This window comes from Capronia coronata (genome assembly GCF_000585585.1).
Source record: "Capronia coronata CBS 617.96 chromosome Unknown acBCG-supercont1.7, whole genome shotgun sequence".
Classification (NCBI taxonomy): domain Eukaryota; kingdom Fungi; phylum Ascomycota; class Eurotiomycetes; order Chaetothyriales; family Herpotrichiellaceae; genus Capronia; species Capronia coronata.
The window spans coordinates 578224-591531 of NW_006912899.1; the positions used below are offsets into that span (position 1 = coordinate 578224).

At 51.6% G+C, this 13308-nt stretch overlaps 6 protein-coding genes across 6 annotated transcripts; 3 read left to right on the plus strand and 3 right to left on the minus strand.

Moving 5' to 3' along the window:
• Positions 1–374: 374 nt before the first annotated feature.
• On the plus strand, positions 375–2450 carry A1O1_07774 (uncharacterized protein; the record flags this gene model as incomplete). Its single annotated transcript, XM_007728640.1, has 3 exons — positions 375–547; positions 615–1872; positions 1959–2450. 3 exons carry the CDS (start codon positions 375–377, stop codon positions 2448–2450), a joined length of 1923 nt encoding a protein of 640 aa, XP_007726830.1.
• Positions 2451–2688: 238 nt separating this feature from the next.
• On the plus strand, positions 2689–3396 carry A1O1_07775 (uncharacterized protein; the record flags this gene model as incomplete). Its single annotated transcript, XM_007728641.1, has 1 exon — positions 2689–3396. One exon carries the CDS (start codon positions 2689–2691, stop codon positions 3394–3396), a length of 708 nt encoding a protein of 235 aa, XP_007726831.1.
• A 501-nt stretch (positions 3397–3897) lies between these two features.
• A1O1_07776 (uncharacterized protein) lies at positions 3898–5265 on the minus strand (the record flags this gene model as incomplete). The annotated part of the gene is made up of 1 exon (XM_007728642.1): positions 3898–5265. The coding sequence occupies one exon, from the start codon at positions 5263–5265 to the stop codon at positions 3898–3900; it is 1368 nt and encodes a 455-aa protein (XP_007726832.1).
• An 884-nt stretch (positions 5266–6149) lies between these two features.
• On the minus strand, positions 6150–7997 carry A1O1_07777 (uncharacterized protein; the record flags this gene model as incomplete). Its single annotated transcript, XM_007728643.1, has 4 exons — positions 6150–6827; positions 6964–7327; positions 7404–7726; positions 7788–7997. 4 exons carry the CDS (start codon positions 7995–7997, stop codon positions 6150–6152), a joined length of 1575 nt encoding a protein of 524 aa, XP_007726833.1.
• Positions 7998–10566: 2569 nt separating this feature from the next.
• On the plus strand, positions 10567–11818 carry A1O1_07778 (uncharacterized protein; the record flags this gene model as incomplete). Its single annotated transcript, XM_007728644.1, has 3 exons — positions 10567–10621; positions 10687–10947; positions 11031–11818. 3 exons carry the CDS (start codon positions 10567–10569, stop codon positions 11816–11818), a joined length of 1104 nt encoding a protein of 367 aa, XP_007726834.1.
• A 398-nt stretch (positions 11819–12216) lies between these two features.
• A1O1_07779 (uncharacterized protein) lies at positions 12217–12630 on the minus strand (the record flags this gene model as incomplete). The annotated part of the gene is made up of 2 exons (XM_007728645.1): positions 12217–12265; positions 12425–12630. 2 exons carry the CDS (start codon positions 12628–12630, stop codon positions 12217–12219), a joined length of 255 nt encoding a protein of 84 aa, XP_007726835.1.
• Between the last annotated feature and the right edge of the window lie 678 nt (positions 12631–13308).

Here is a 13308-nt window from a genome sequence, read left to right on the forward strand (position 1 = left end):
GGGCCAATGGTGTCAATGATCAGGCTCTTAGACACGAGGCTAAATAACCTAACCTAGATTATATACCTTTTAGTAGCTTGGCTGAAATTGACGTATAAGGCGTCCTTCCGCCTCGGCCTCATCATCCCTGACCACCATCTTTCATCCATCAACGACACTCATCACCAGGGTTGCGGGGTCGTTTTCCTTTACGACCACTTGGTGCATCTTACAGTTGAAATAATGCAAGGAGCCCGGATCTAGCACGCTGCCACCGTCTGGCTTGGCCATGCAGAAATCGGGTTTTATGAAACAAGAAGCGACACCAACGTTCGGTTTCTCATCGCTGCTTGATTCCTGTATGTTACAAGAGCCCCTCTGGGCCGGAAGGCAGGATGTCTGAACCTCCGAATAATGATCGAACCCCGCCGAATTCCGGCCAATCATGCCGGGAATGCAGACGACGCAAAGGCAAATGTGATGGGAAAATGCCTGTATGCTCGATCTGCCAGAGATACAATCGACATTGTCTATACGACAAACATAGCCGGTCGTCTCTGACCAGAAAGTGAGAATCCCAGCATCTGCCATAGGCCATGATGACCTACTCCAGCCCCATCTGACCTGTCGTCTAGGCACCTTACAGAGGTCGAGGAGCGATTGGAGAAAGCAGAGGCATTGTTAAGGACATTCTTCAGTGATGCCGAGTTAGCCCAAATGCTAGTCCATGGCGTCTCCAACGGTGTTGATGCCACAACAAGGCATTCAGCCACATTTCCCGGAGCGGTGGAGAGTCCTTCCGCACAGCCTGGACCCGTCAGCAACGCTTTTACGGCTCATCCGGCTCTGAATCCATCCACCGCTGGCGCTCGAAGTCTTGATTCATCTTTCCCCCCTGGGCAGGAGGCAGACCAAAAGCCGAAATTCGGTGCTATGCAAACTTCCAGATCACTGTACTCCGATGCCAGACAGAGCGCTGCTACCCCCTTGGAAAGCCACCCCACCGCCGAAGATGATTTCGAATGGGACGAGCGGGAACCAGCCCGGGATCTCACTAACCCAGGTGGAGACAGTCGAACTTTCGAAGATGAAATACAAGCTGGTATCCCCAACGTTACCGACGGCATGGCCACCCTGACGGTCGACGACTCCAACACTGGCTTTCTGGGTCCAGTCTCCGGAGCGGCACTTCTACGCTTGATATGGATGGGTCACTCGACGGACGGTGCGGAAGACAGGCAGTATGTAGGGACAGAGCGGCGCAAAAGTCTTGAAGAGCTTTTCAAGAAGAACCAAACCGACTACGCTCCATCGCTACCCTGGCTTCAGACACAGCCTCTGATCACGCGAGCGATTGCAGACAATCTTATCGACGCCTACTTTACGCTTTACCATCCAACCTTTCCAATTCTACACGAGCCCACCTTCCGCGAACAATATTCAACACATAATGACCGTCCGCGCCAAGGTGCGTGGCACATACTGGCCAATCTTGTGGCGACTCTTGGCTCCTTTGTGTCAACGGGTTGTTTAGACGATACCCATATCATATTATTCAACGCCGTCAAAACTAACCTCACGATCGACTCCTTAGAGACCGGGAGTCTCAGCCTTGTCCAAGCATTTGCAATGGCCGCAAACTATCTGCAAAAGAGGAATCGACCTAACAGCGGATACAATTATGGAGGTATCGCTCTCCGTCTAGCCATTTCACTTGGCCTTCATAAGGACTTCCATGGATGGCAGACCGCTCCTTTCAAGAAGGAGATTCGCCGGCGGGTGTGGTGGTCATTGTGCGTTTTGGATGTCGGGGCGACTGTCACATATGGTCGACCGTTGAACTGGCCACAGATTGGAGTTGAGACTGCGTTCCCACTGAATATTCATGAGAAGGTGAGTTGCAGCACCTTTGGTGGTCTACTTCACCAGATGTACCCTCCATCAGTCGCTCCATGGCCGGTCTAATAAATGATGAACAGGATCTGACACCCGCCTCCACCGTGATGCCGCCCGAGGCAGAGGAGGTCACTCTGTACACCTACGTTCGCACTCAGTCGTTATATCATCTCCGAACAATGCGCATCTACAATCGACTCATTTCCAGTCCTGTCCCTTCCGCTGCCGAGCTCATTTTATTGGACGATGAACTTGTCCAAGGCTGGGTGACGAGTCTCCCCTCATATTACTGTGACCGACACCTCCCGCTTCCCAAGGAACTTCTGCTTGGTCATGCCATCGGCCGATGGCGGTTTCGACTGCTCCGGATCATCATGTACCGCCCATTCTTGGTCCGATGGGCACAGGACGGCTCTGGGTCGGTGAAATCTCTCGCATCTACGTCCCAAACCCTGACCCCGGAAATCATCCCCACCATCCGTTGTTTCAAGGCCGCCGAAGAGTGTATCTCATGCATTCAGCAATTTTGGTCCACTGGGACCCACACCAGGCTAGCTGCCTGGTATGTCTTGTAAGTGACCCCAATGTCTCTCAAGCATGTATTGCATCTACGTCCTCATAGCAATGCAACGCCGTTGTCCATTCGTCCGAAGGCTGTCTTGATCCTCGCCCGTGATGAACAATGTTCTACCACTATATGTGCACAGCTATGCATAACTCGCCTGCTATCCTAGCGGTCTTCCTCGTGACAATGGCTACATGTCCAGTCTCCGAAACATTGATATATGATCAATACTAACGTTATCTTCCACAATGACCAGATACTTTCTTCTGCAAGCGGCCTTGATTCCCATTCATTGCTTACGCCGCAACCCTTCTCACGTCGATGCCGGGTCATGGCGCGCTCAGATCCAGACGGCGCTTGACATCATCAATGGAATGACCAACTTGAATCCCAGCGCCCCAAAATGCCGCGACATCATCTGCCGACTATGCGGCGACACTTTCGTCGGACCAGACTCTGCGCCTGGACCATCACACATGCGACATTTCTCTAAGGGGCCAGCACCAACAGCAACACAGCCGTCATGGAATGGACAGGAACAACAATACAACAATCTTCGATCGGATGACCGGCTTCCAGAGAGTGCAAGTGGCACCGTATCTTCGACTGACTATGATTCTTGGCCAACAATGTTTCCTACGGCTGGTTTCGCAAACCCAGCATTCCCGTACTCGACAGCAGCACCGACTGAAGGTGTCGACGCCGACGCTGCCACAGGCAATAGATCAGACTCTGCAACGATGGATCCGTGGATGACAGAGGTTGATACAGCCATTGACAACTACAACGTTTACTGCGACCGGCTAAGTAACGCTGCTATGGCCGGCATGGGGCTAGGGCCACAATTTGGTGAGCTTGCTGGAGACAGACCCGTGGTGGGCGACGAAACTCTCAATTTGGACGGTACGGAAATTGGAACGGGTGTGCAAGATTGGGACTGGGGGTTAATGCTATGATGGCATAGAGATAGGGTTTAGTATCTGGTGACGTAGATACGAAATCGTCAATATAAAAGGGGGACAGGATTTGCCGATTTGGAAAAGCGAACAGGAGGAGAAACGGGAAAGAGCCAAAGTCAAAGCTGCCTGCCCCAATCCTATATCCCCAGTTGGATATATCATAAATCTAGTCTCCACATCTCACCCATTTTCGAAAGGGCTGTGTGAAGGTGAGCAGTTCGTCCGGGCACGCGTACCACTCTCCAGAAGATGCGACGACTAGCTGTCTTGCATAACCGAGGGAGTCCATGTTCCTGTATCTGAAAGGACGGCGCTTGATACTTGGCTATAGCCGTGGAGTATCCAACAGACTATCCAACAGAGTATCCAACAGAATATCCAACAGTACACCTCACAACATATCCAACAGCGAATACATTGTTATTAGCTGTAGTCTGTGGTCACCTGGCTCAGCTTGCACGAGATTGCCATCTGGAAGTTTTCTTTTTTGGAACAGCATCACCGGCGTGCCTTCTTCTTGGGGGTGAAGGTTTCTTCATCTCTCTTTCTGGTGTGTCGGCTCTTGGGCGCCGATGGTGTAAGGACCGGTCGGGAGATGGAATCCAAGAGAGCCAGGATCTGAGGAAGGCGGTCCTTGAAGCCAAATTCGACGATATTTCTGACGCTATTTCTGAAATCAACCACGGCTCTCGACGATGATAGGTGGAAATATTCCAGTTCCGTGCTGTAAAATTGCTGATTCTGGCAGTAGTGGATCCAGATCACAGCCACCATGGCGTTGATATTACAGGAAAAAGAGACGGACTCGATTTCAGTATGTCCGGTTGGGACCATGTCAAGGGACAATAACTTCTCCATCGCGTTCACACATAATGCACCAGTCGTGGCATTTTGGTTTTCTGCCACCCAAGAGGTACCGCGGCAAGCCTCGGATTTGAACTCGACAGTGAAGTATGGCCAATAGCCAGCTCTACTTGGTTGCACAAATGGATGGAAGTCGGGGGGCAGGGAAAGGAGACAACCTTGGCTTCCTTCCTCGAAGGAAAAGTTGCTTCGGTCTAAACAGTAGTGTAGGTCAGGCCTCGGTGTTGCGAGTGGAGGAGCGGAGGGAATCTGTGGCAGTGCTTCTGGGTCGAACGGGATGTTGCCAGCTTTCCTGATCTTTCCCGAGTAAAGAAATAAGCCCGGGAGTAGCTGCATCGACATGTATTCTGCATAGATGGTGGATTCGTCCGCATCGTCCAGCATCCGTATGGCGGTGACGGCAGCTTGGGCTTGTGAATCCGGCATCGTCGGAGAGTTTCTGGCTCGGGAGATGATTCGACGTCCATATTCCAGGATAGACGGAGGGATCTGGGCCGGCCTTACCACGATCTTGTTATGGAGCAGATCCTGGCGATAACGAGGTGACCGGACACGAGAGCATGTGCTTGGTTTCTTGGGAAGGTCGGAATAGGATGAGGATGCAGATACAAGGTCGGATATGCCTCCTTGATAGGGAAAAGGCGATTCATTTCCGCTGTACGAAGATGGAGGCGTCGCGGCCAACATCGCAGGGTCCGTGGTCCTACAGGCATCAACGGGAGCGGAATGATGGCGAGGCAGAGGGTCATGATCATGCACATGTGCTGACCGCCGCGGCAGTGTTGGTGGGAAGAATTTTTGGTTTCGCAACATGGTTTGCAACAGATAGCCGTCGGAGCGAGAGCGCGCTTTGAGTTTGGACGCTGGAAAGAGCTCGGGGAACAGATAGAGAAGAGTGCGCCTGTACTGAGTGTGCCGCAAGTCCTTGTCCTCGATATCATCGAATATAAAGCTTCTTATGGGAGGCCGCTGCGGACGCGGGCAATGGATTTCTGGCGGCATGATACTGAGACGATAATCCACTATCGCACGGAGCGCTTCTTTGTTTTCGAAGAGCTACATGAGTTTATATGGGTGGAATATGTCAGGCGAGACACGAAGATTCAAATACCTACCTAGCTCGAAGTATCAAATCCCAGAGGCATAGATTTCTTTGTTGTTTCGAATTGTCCCAGGCACAAAGAGCTATTTTGGTACATTGCTCCGGAATAGGAAGTACAATTCACGGCACGTGACTTAGCTCCAACCTTATCATGATAAGGCTCCACTAGTGGGTGGAAATGCTGCCATGATTGGACCACGTAACTCCACCTCAATAGACGTACCTCCACATTATAGAGGGTTTCGGTTTCGGGCCTCTCCTGTCAATATGGGGTTAGGGTACTCTCTGCGACTCTGCGCTTATACCTTTGTCTGCACAAGAACAAGGTAAACAAACAAACATCTAGAGAGTCACCCATGAATGAGACAATCATGACAAAATGTCCCGATCAATCTAGACAGAAGAAGTCTTTGTCTAATACAACCGGCACGTCTTCATTTGGTATCTAGCAAAGGACAATTTTTAACATTACAACGTAGTCATCAAATCGAGCCAGCAAGCGTATGCCTCGAACTCAAATATAATTGGATCCTTCTTGTCTCGTCGCTTGATCAGCCGAGTCTGGACGGGTGAGACAGGTGAGACAGGTGAGACGGCAAAGACAAATATATGGACAGACTGGCCACTGCTTCTATGACGCCGTCGTTGGTCAGCCAATTTTTGAGGGAGTACTGTCCGGTCTCATACTGGCACGTTGATATCCAGGAGTCAGTGTAGTCACTGTATGGCCTGCTCGAACATCGTCTTCAGATAGATCCTGTTCATGCATAAACGATTAAATAGACTAAACCAAGAACCTAAATCCCTTTCGGGCCGCCTCTTCCGGCACACCCTCTCCAGCGCTCAATACACTGTCGACTTTGTTGGCACCATTGCCATTGCCATTGTTGACAGCACCCTCGACGAACTCGCCGCGGTCGAGCTTTTTGTTCAAGCTAACAAGCATGAACCTCAATACTGTCGCAAAAATAATGGCGATCGCAGCCGTCGTGCAGCAGAGAGACATGGCCACTATGTATCGTGGCCCTGCGGAGCTGGGAAACATATAACTCGCAAAGATCGAGCTGGTGTTGGAGACGGCGTTGATCGCAGCGATCGCAGCCGCACGTTTCGCGGCAGGGCGAGGCAAAGTGTTGGAAATCCAGCCCAGACAGACAACGTAGCCGGAGTAGATGCCGGGAATCATGAGCATCATAGCAAGATAACGGGGAGCCGTGGTTGTGGTTGCCGCAGCGAGGATGAAGGCGATCACAGCAAAGTATAGTGGGCCTGTGATATGGAAATACCGTTCGCCTGTGCGGTCGGCGTGCCAGGCGTTGATGAATGTGGTGATCACGCCCAGGACATATGGTGGGCAGGTGAGTAGGAGAGAATTGATTTTGGAATAGCCTAGTGTCTCGACGACGGTAGGGAAGAAGTTGGTGACACTGCCGGAGAAGACAATGCAAAAAAGGATGATCATCTAGATAACCACAGAGAAGGAGTTTGTCAGTCAAGTTCACGTAGATGACAGGATTGAATGCGACAACAGAGAGAAAGGTGTCAAGCCAGGGGCGGGGTAGTTGATGTGTCGCATGCGGTGCGCAGGGCATACGAACCAAGATCCACATCTTGATATCCTTCGCAGCGAGTTTAGCTCCATGGAGGAACGACTGGTGTTTGCTATCGACCCAGTCGTCCTCGCCGATATCTTCTTCAAGTCTCCATGCGGCCAACGTCTTTTCTTCTTCGCTCAGCCACGCCGTCGTGCGTGGGAAATTGGGTAGGATAAAATATGCAATCATGGCAACACCGATGGTGATGGCGCCTTCCACGATGAACAGCCATCTCCAAGCTCGAAGACCATGTGCACCATCAAGCCCTTCGGTAATACCGGCAGCGATGAGGCCGGAGAAGGCACCGGATAAAAGAGATCCAGAGTAGAGCATGGCGGTGCGGAAACCAAGTTCTTTTCGAGTGTACCTGGCATCGTCCTTGGGTGTTAGTCATGGACTTGTGGGAAGAGAACACGCGAGAGGGGACGATCGAAAAGACTAACCAAGAGGAGAGATAGTATAGACACCCAGGAAAGTATGCGGCCTCCACAAAACCAAGGAAGAACCGGACAGCGATCAAGCCCCCAAACGATTGTACTCCTGCTGTGGCTGTTGATATGATACCCCAGATAACCATCGCCGTGGAGAGATAGATTGCTGGTTTTCCGAACTTGTTGAGGAATAAATTCGACGGGACTTGCATCAGTAGATAGCCTACGAACAGGATAGACACCGCAGTCTGGTATTGGGTGCCGTGGAGGTTGAGTTCCTCCTCCAGCCCAGCAAGTCGGGCCGCGGCGATGTTGTTTCGGTCTAGGTAGTTCAGCTGGTCACAGCGGATGAGCTTTTCGTCGTTCTTAATGGGTGAAGTAGTGAAAGGAACTTACAATGTAGATGATGATGATCATGGGGATCAGACGAATGTCTATCTTCCGGACGAGAGCTTTCTCGGCAGCGATCCGTTGCTCTGGGTTGAGCGACTGAATGTAGGCGGGAGCCTCTTGTCTCTTCCTGCTCGAGACATATTCTGCATTTTCGACATCTTGTTTCACCGAGATTGTAGAAATGTTATCCGGGAGCTCCTTGACATCTGCCATTCTGCGACTTCCGAGAGAGAGGGAAGTTGCTGGGGATGATCGATTGGAGGTTGACAGGAGCAGAGTGACAGGAATGACCAGAAGAAACAAAATGACAGAGTTCTTTCTTTATCGATGGCTGGGAGGCAGAGGCATTTGGAAGTCTGTGGCCGACAATATATATCTGAGCTCGGCATGCGCAATGTGCAGGGCTTGCTTGGGCTTTGACGTTGATAAGAGGATGTAACTGATCGAACGGGTAGGGATGTCCAGTGTAACCCCAGCCCAGGGGCTAACCCACAGTAATGCCCCGTAAAACAAGGTCCGGGGACTGACCCGATGCCTCGACACGGTCTAACTTCGGCCGACAAGAAGGAAAGTAGGACCGTACCATAAAGATAACATGACATCCTTCCGTGCAGTCCGTGTCCTGACATCTGCAACACCTATACTGAAAGAATCAGCGTTTCGGCCTTGGTCGGCAAATATACCGGAGGACGGCAAGTTCATGGGACCCGGGGGCGGAGCGGAGAGGGTGGGGGAACCCCAAACCACCCCCACACCAGGTCAACAGTCAACCACGCCCTAGAACCAACTGGGAAATGTCCCCCGGTATGATCTTCGCGTTTGGAACATGCCAGGCGGGTACATAAACCCTGCTGGCAGAGGCTTGATTGGCACATATGTGTTGATGCCCTGTTGGAAACCAGAGCACCTCTGAAGTCACTTGCCTGCTTCGTGGAGCGATTGGGCAGCCGAGTGCGTGGCGTGATCAGTGTCCCCAACATTCTGTGGCCGCCAGCCTCGCTTTTATCGGGGCATTCCTTCAGAATACACCCAATGTGGTGTTGGAAAGATTTCGCGGCTTTGAAAGCGGCATCCGCGGATGATCCTTGAGCGGAACGCGGGATTGGTTCTGCCTCATCTTTTCATCCAGCAGCACAACTTACAAGGGACCACGAGATGTGATACGACGTTATCCCAACATAGATCCAGAAAACGTGGCCCTCGTTAGGGAATCATGCCGATGGATAACCGTCCCGGTTTGTATAGGTCATGAAACCCATGACCACTCCATCATGTGAGCAGGCATGTTCATGTCGAACATTTCAAAGGAGGGTAAGGGCTGGTCTTGAATTGAACTGTCATGTCATCTTTCAGCTCATTTGTGGGCACCTTGTGCATCTTGGGGAAATCTTCGCCGGGAAGTGCGGCCGGTTGATCCGGTGGCAGCTCATCTAATGCCATTGGCCCAGCAGCATCTGACAACCAGCCGTACTAATCAAGCAAGTACCGAATGACACCGCCGTGGGAACCATGAGTGTACTGGTCGTTGAGCGTGGCGATGACAAAGTTTTTGGCAGACGTGGGTTCTGTAGAGAGTACATTGGCCTGCATAGTATTGATCAGCTGAAATATTCACCGCGACTTACCGAGATACAAATTCTGAGGCAGTTGATGATCAATAAAGACACTCCGGAAACAGTTGCAGCAACGTAGCATACGGGACCAATGCTCCCAGATCTTCCTCTTGCTGTCCCGAATATCAAATGAGTAGTCGGAAAACCGGTCTGCGGTTTTCAGATCAATTCGTTGTCATGACGCAAAAAAAAGTAGCCGGGGACGGGCGGTAACTGGCCAGATTTCTGCATACGATGGTTAGTAGATCGACCCCTGAGAGCCTGGAGTACGAGAATGGAATGCCTCAAAGTCTCAGAGGTTCGACCCTGTGGGCCCTGGTCATCACCGGAAAACCGTGTCGAGATACCGACTCTTCCTGGGCAGGGGTACACCGCTCTTTAGATGGAATATTGCCACCGCATACACCAGAAAGCGGGGTTTGGGGGTTTGGGACAGCCTGGCGCTGGGGTCGGGCAGAAATGCCTAACTGTAACAGTACCTAAGTACATATGTCTTACTTGCCGCTGTGGGACTCTTGAGGTCGACCCCGGACTGCTTTGATTGATGTAGTTGAAAAGGCAAGATATATGAATACCGTTGTGATTCCTACAGCTACGGGCTGCTGCGGCATTCAATCATTCATGAGCGGAAAACTCCGGAGCCCGTGCGGTTGAGCCTCGGCCATTCTGGTAGAGGCAGAGGCTCCTCGTCTCATGCTGAGGCTTCCAAGTGCTTCTGTATGAAAGTAGTTGTTCAAATCTGAACCTGAGGAATGATGCTGAGTGGTTGACTGGAGACTAGTAGAAGGATAGATTGGCTCTCCAACGATCCTGTGGAAATACATCCCACACGTACTGGGTATCTGACCTGTAGATGGCCTGTGAAGAGAAGAGAATTCTGAAGCTTGACGTCTAATACTGACCGAACCCCGGCGTCGCAACCAGTCAGCACAATGAGTTCTGTCGTTAACGGCGACAACATTGTCGTCGTCAAAATTCGCCAATAATATTGCGGCCCGCCGACAAGGCAAGTATTCCGACGGTCACATGTCAGGCTGGGGGCCACCACAAGGCTGAGCGACATTCCCACCGTCACTTTTTCTGTTAGTATTTATTCACCATTCTTTAGGAGCAAGATGCCTGGCTTATGATATGATAAATGTACTGCTTCGACCTGAAGCTATAACAACATGGCAAATGCTGCAGATAGATTTGCATTCTGCACGTTGGGGATGTTCATAATCGGTCTGGACTTCCCAGCTTTCTCTTCATATCAAACCCACAAACATAAATTAACACATCTCCGACAGACGAGATCGAATACCTCAACGGCAGAGCGCGTGAGCAAAGCATCATAGGCGGTGCAGGGACTTACGCGGCGCTAGGAGCTCGGCTAGCAGCCGGTGCTCAACAGGCGAAATATGTCTCATGGATCGTCGACGTGGGCTCCGACTTCCCAGCCGAGTTCAGAGCCTTGATCGACTCATGGCATACGAACTGTGTTTTCAGACTCGACACGGCCCGATTGACTACTAGAGCTTGGAATGGATATGGGCCGAATGAGTATCGAGGTAAGTATTCGCCTAGGAAAGAAAGCTCGAGGATCGTTCTGTTCTGTTGTTCTTTCTTACCTGTGCTTACTTTCCTATCCAAGCGTTTAAATATTTGACACCCAAGCTACGGCTCGACCAAGACTCATTATCAGATGAGCAAGTCCTTGCGCGGTCGTTTCATATGGTTTGTTCAGCATCGCGCTGCATTTCACTTGTTGAGGGGATTATGGCGCGGCGAAGGAGACTCGCCATCGATGAACCGCGGCCCGTCTTTGTCTGGGAACCTATACCGGACCTATGTTCACCGGAAGAACTCCAACGGCTACGTGAAGCAGCCACATTTGTTGATGTGGTCAGTCCAAACGCGGACGAGTTTGCTGCTTTTTTCACGTCTATGCCAGAATACGCAGATCGGCGGGCGGCAGTGGGACACCTGCTCGGCATGGGGGATGCTCAGCCGCTGAAGACTGTGCTGGTCATCAGGGAAGGGGCACATGGCTGCACAACCTACTCGGGGCGGACATCCCTCCATTTACGGGCCCACCACCAGAGCTCTGAGAGAGTTGTCGACCCAACAGGCGGCGGGAACACGTTTTTGGGTGCTTTGGCCATTGCGATGACAGGGACGGCGTGTCCGGCGCAAGACACTCTTGATATGTCTGATGTTGCTGGATCGGCTTTCCAGCAGCAAGGGTTGTTGTTGGCACTCCTACACGCCACGATCGCCGCTAGCTATGCGATTGAGCAGACAGGGATGCCCTCTTTGTCAAATCCTGACTGTGATTGCTGGAACGGCCAGGCATATCTAGAGCGCTTCTTAGAGTACCTGAAGAGGGAAAAGGCACACATAGCGGGGCAACTTTCTAGACAGGTCGTATCGGAAACGTAGTAGGCAGCATTCGACTGAACCGTGTGTCGCAAGCATCTACCACAAGTGCATTGGAGGACGTTCTTCAGGGTAACCGTCGACGCCATCCGAGTCCTCCTATGGCTGGAACAGGGTCCAACCCATTGGAGCAGATACTAATATGTACAGAAGCTGCCAACCGCAAAATGCGACCGCAATTGTCTTGTTGTAAATCCCTTTCCGCCTGGTCAAACGTGCTGCTTTTCCGCACTACTGCTCGCCCCTCACACCCAATGCTACCGGACTTTGGTTCAGTCGAGCTTATTCGGCAGGCTAAGTAGCTTGCGATTCGTCAATCGATTGGGGGGACTCTTGATGGCATGGCGTTTTCCGGCGATGAAGAGACATTGTCGTTATATGGGGAAGCGGTCACTGGTGTTTTACTGGCCTTTCTGTGCTTTATCGTGCTCGATGATCTGTTTGCTCCAACTGTAGAAGAAGAATCGTCAGCACCTTGCATCCAACATCTCATCAACTGTTCCGTCACTCCCTCGTATGGACATCCTCCTCACCCGCGGCCGACAGTTCGCATCCCGGTGACCTTTTCCCGCAAGGCGCAGTTGGGAGTAACTCATTAGGTGCACTTACTATCGACTTGGGAAGAACGCTTCCCGCTCGGGCATTCTGTATCTGTGTTCTCTCTCTGCGGAGACTTTCCACGCGAGGCCTGCGCAAGCGGCGATGATGACACCAAACACCGCGGTGTTGGCTTTCCAGTTCTTCGGTTGTCCATACCAGCCACCAGCGGGCGACCAGATGTGTTTCGGATAAGGGATCTTGCCACCTCCACCCATGTCTGCGGACAATCTGGATATTGAGACGGTGCTGAAGTAGACGTGGAGTTGTCGTGAGGATCGAACAAGGTTCGAACGGATGGATTCACACTGAGCTCAACCCCATCGATTGAGGTGCAGTTTGGTCTCGACGGCGATTGGCTGTGGTGAGAAGCTACGGATACGGCATACCTTCCCCATTCAGAACGCCAATTGATCTACAGCTTCGCCGCTTCATCAGCCTTGGTCTCGTCTATTGCTCCGTCTATAATTATATGACAATCCATTCCTCGAAGGTTGCAGGCTATTCTTTGAAAGACAAACCAACAGCTTGCCTTCAACTGTCGATCGCATTCATTGCCAGGGTGTACTCGTCGACGAGGATTGCTTCTCCAGTAGAGCCGAAATCCGGCAAGTTTCCATAGCTGTCAACTCAGATCGCACGGCTCTTTTGTGGAAGGCCTCCTTCAGTCAGTCTTTCCTCTTTCGTACTGAACGACTCGCTATACCAGATCCTAGGCGAGATCTGTGACACGAGGCAGACCACATACGTGTTTGATAGTCGGACCAAGAGGGGCAAGCTTGGCGTGTTTGCCGTCAACGAGAGATCGACGTTATCCCAACAGTTATCTGGATTTCAAGATCACTTGTAGCCAGGAGGGAGTGTATAGGTTGTCCTGTAGGAAGCTCAGCGGCGCG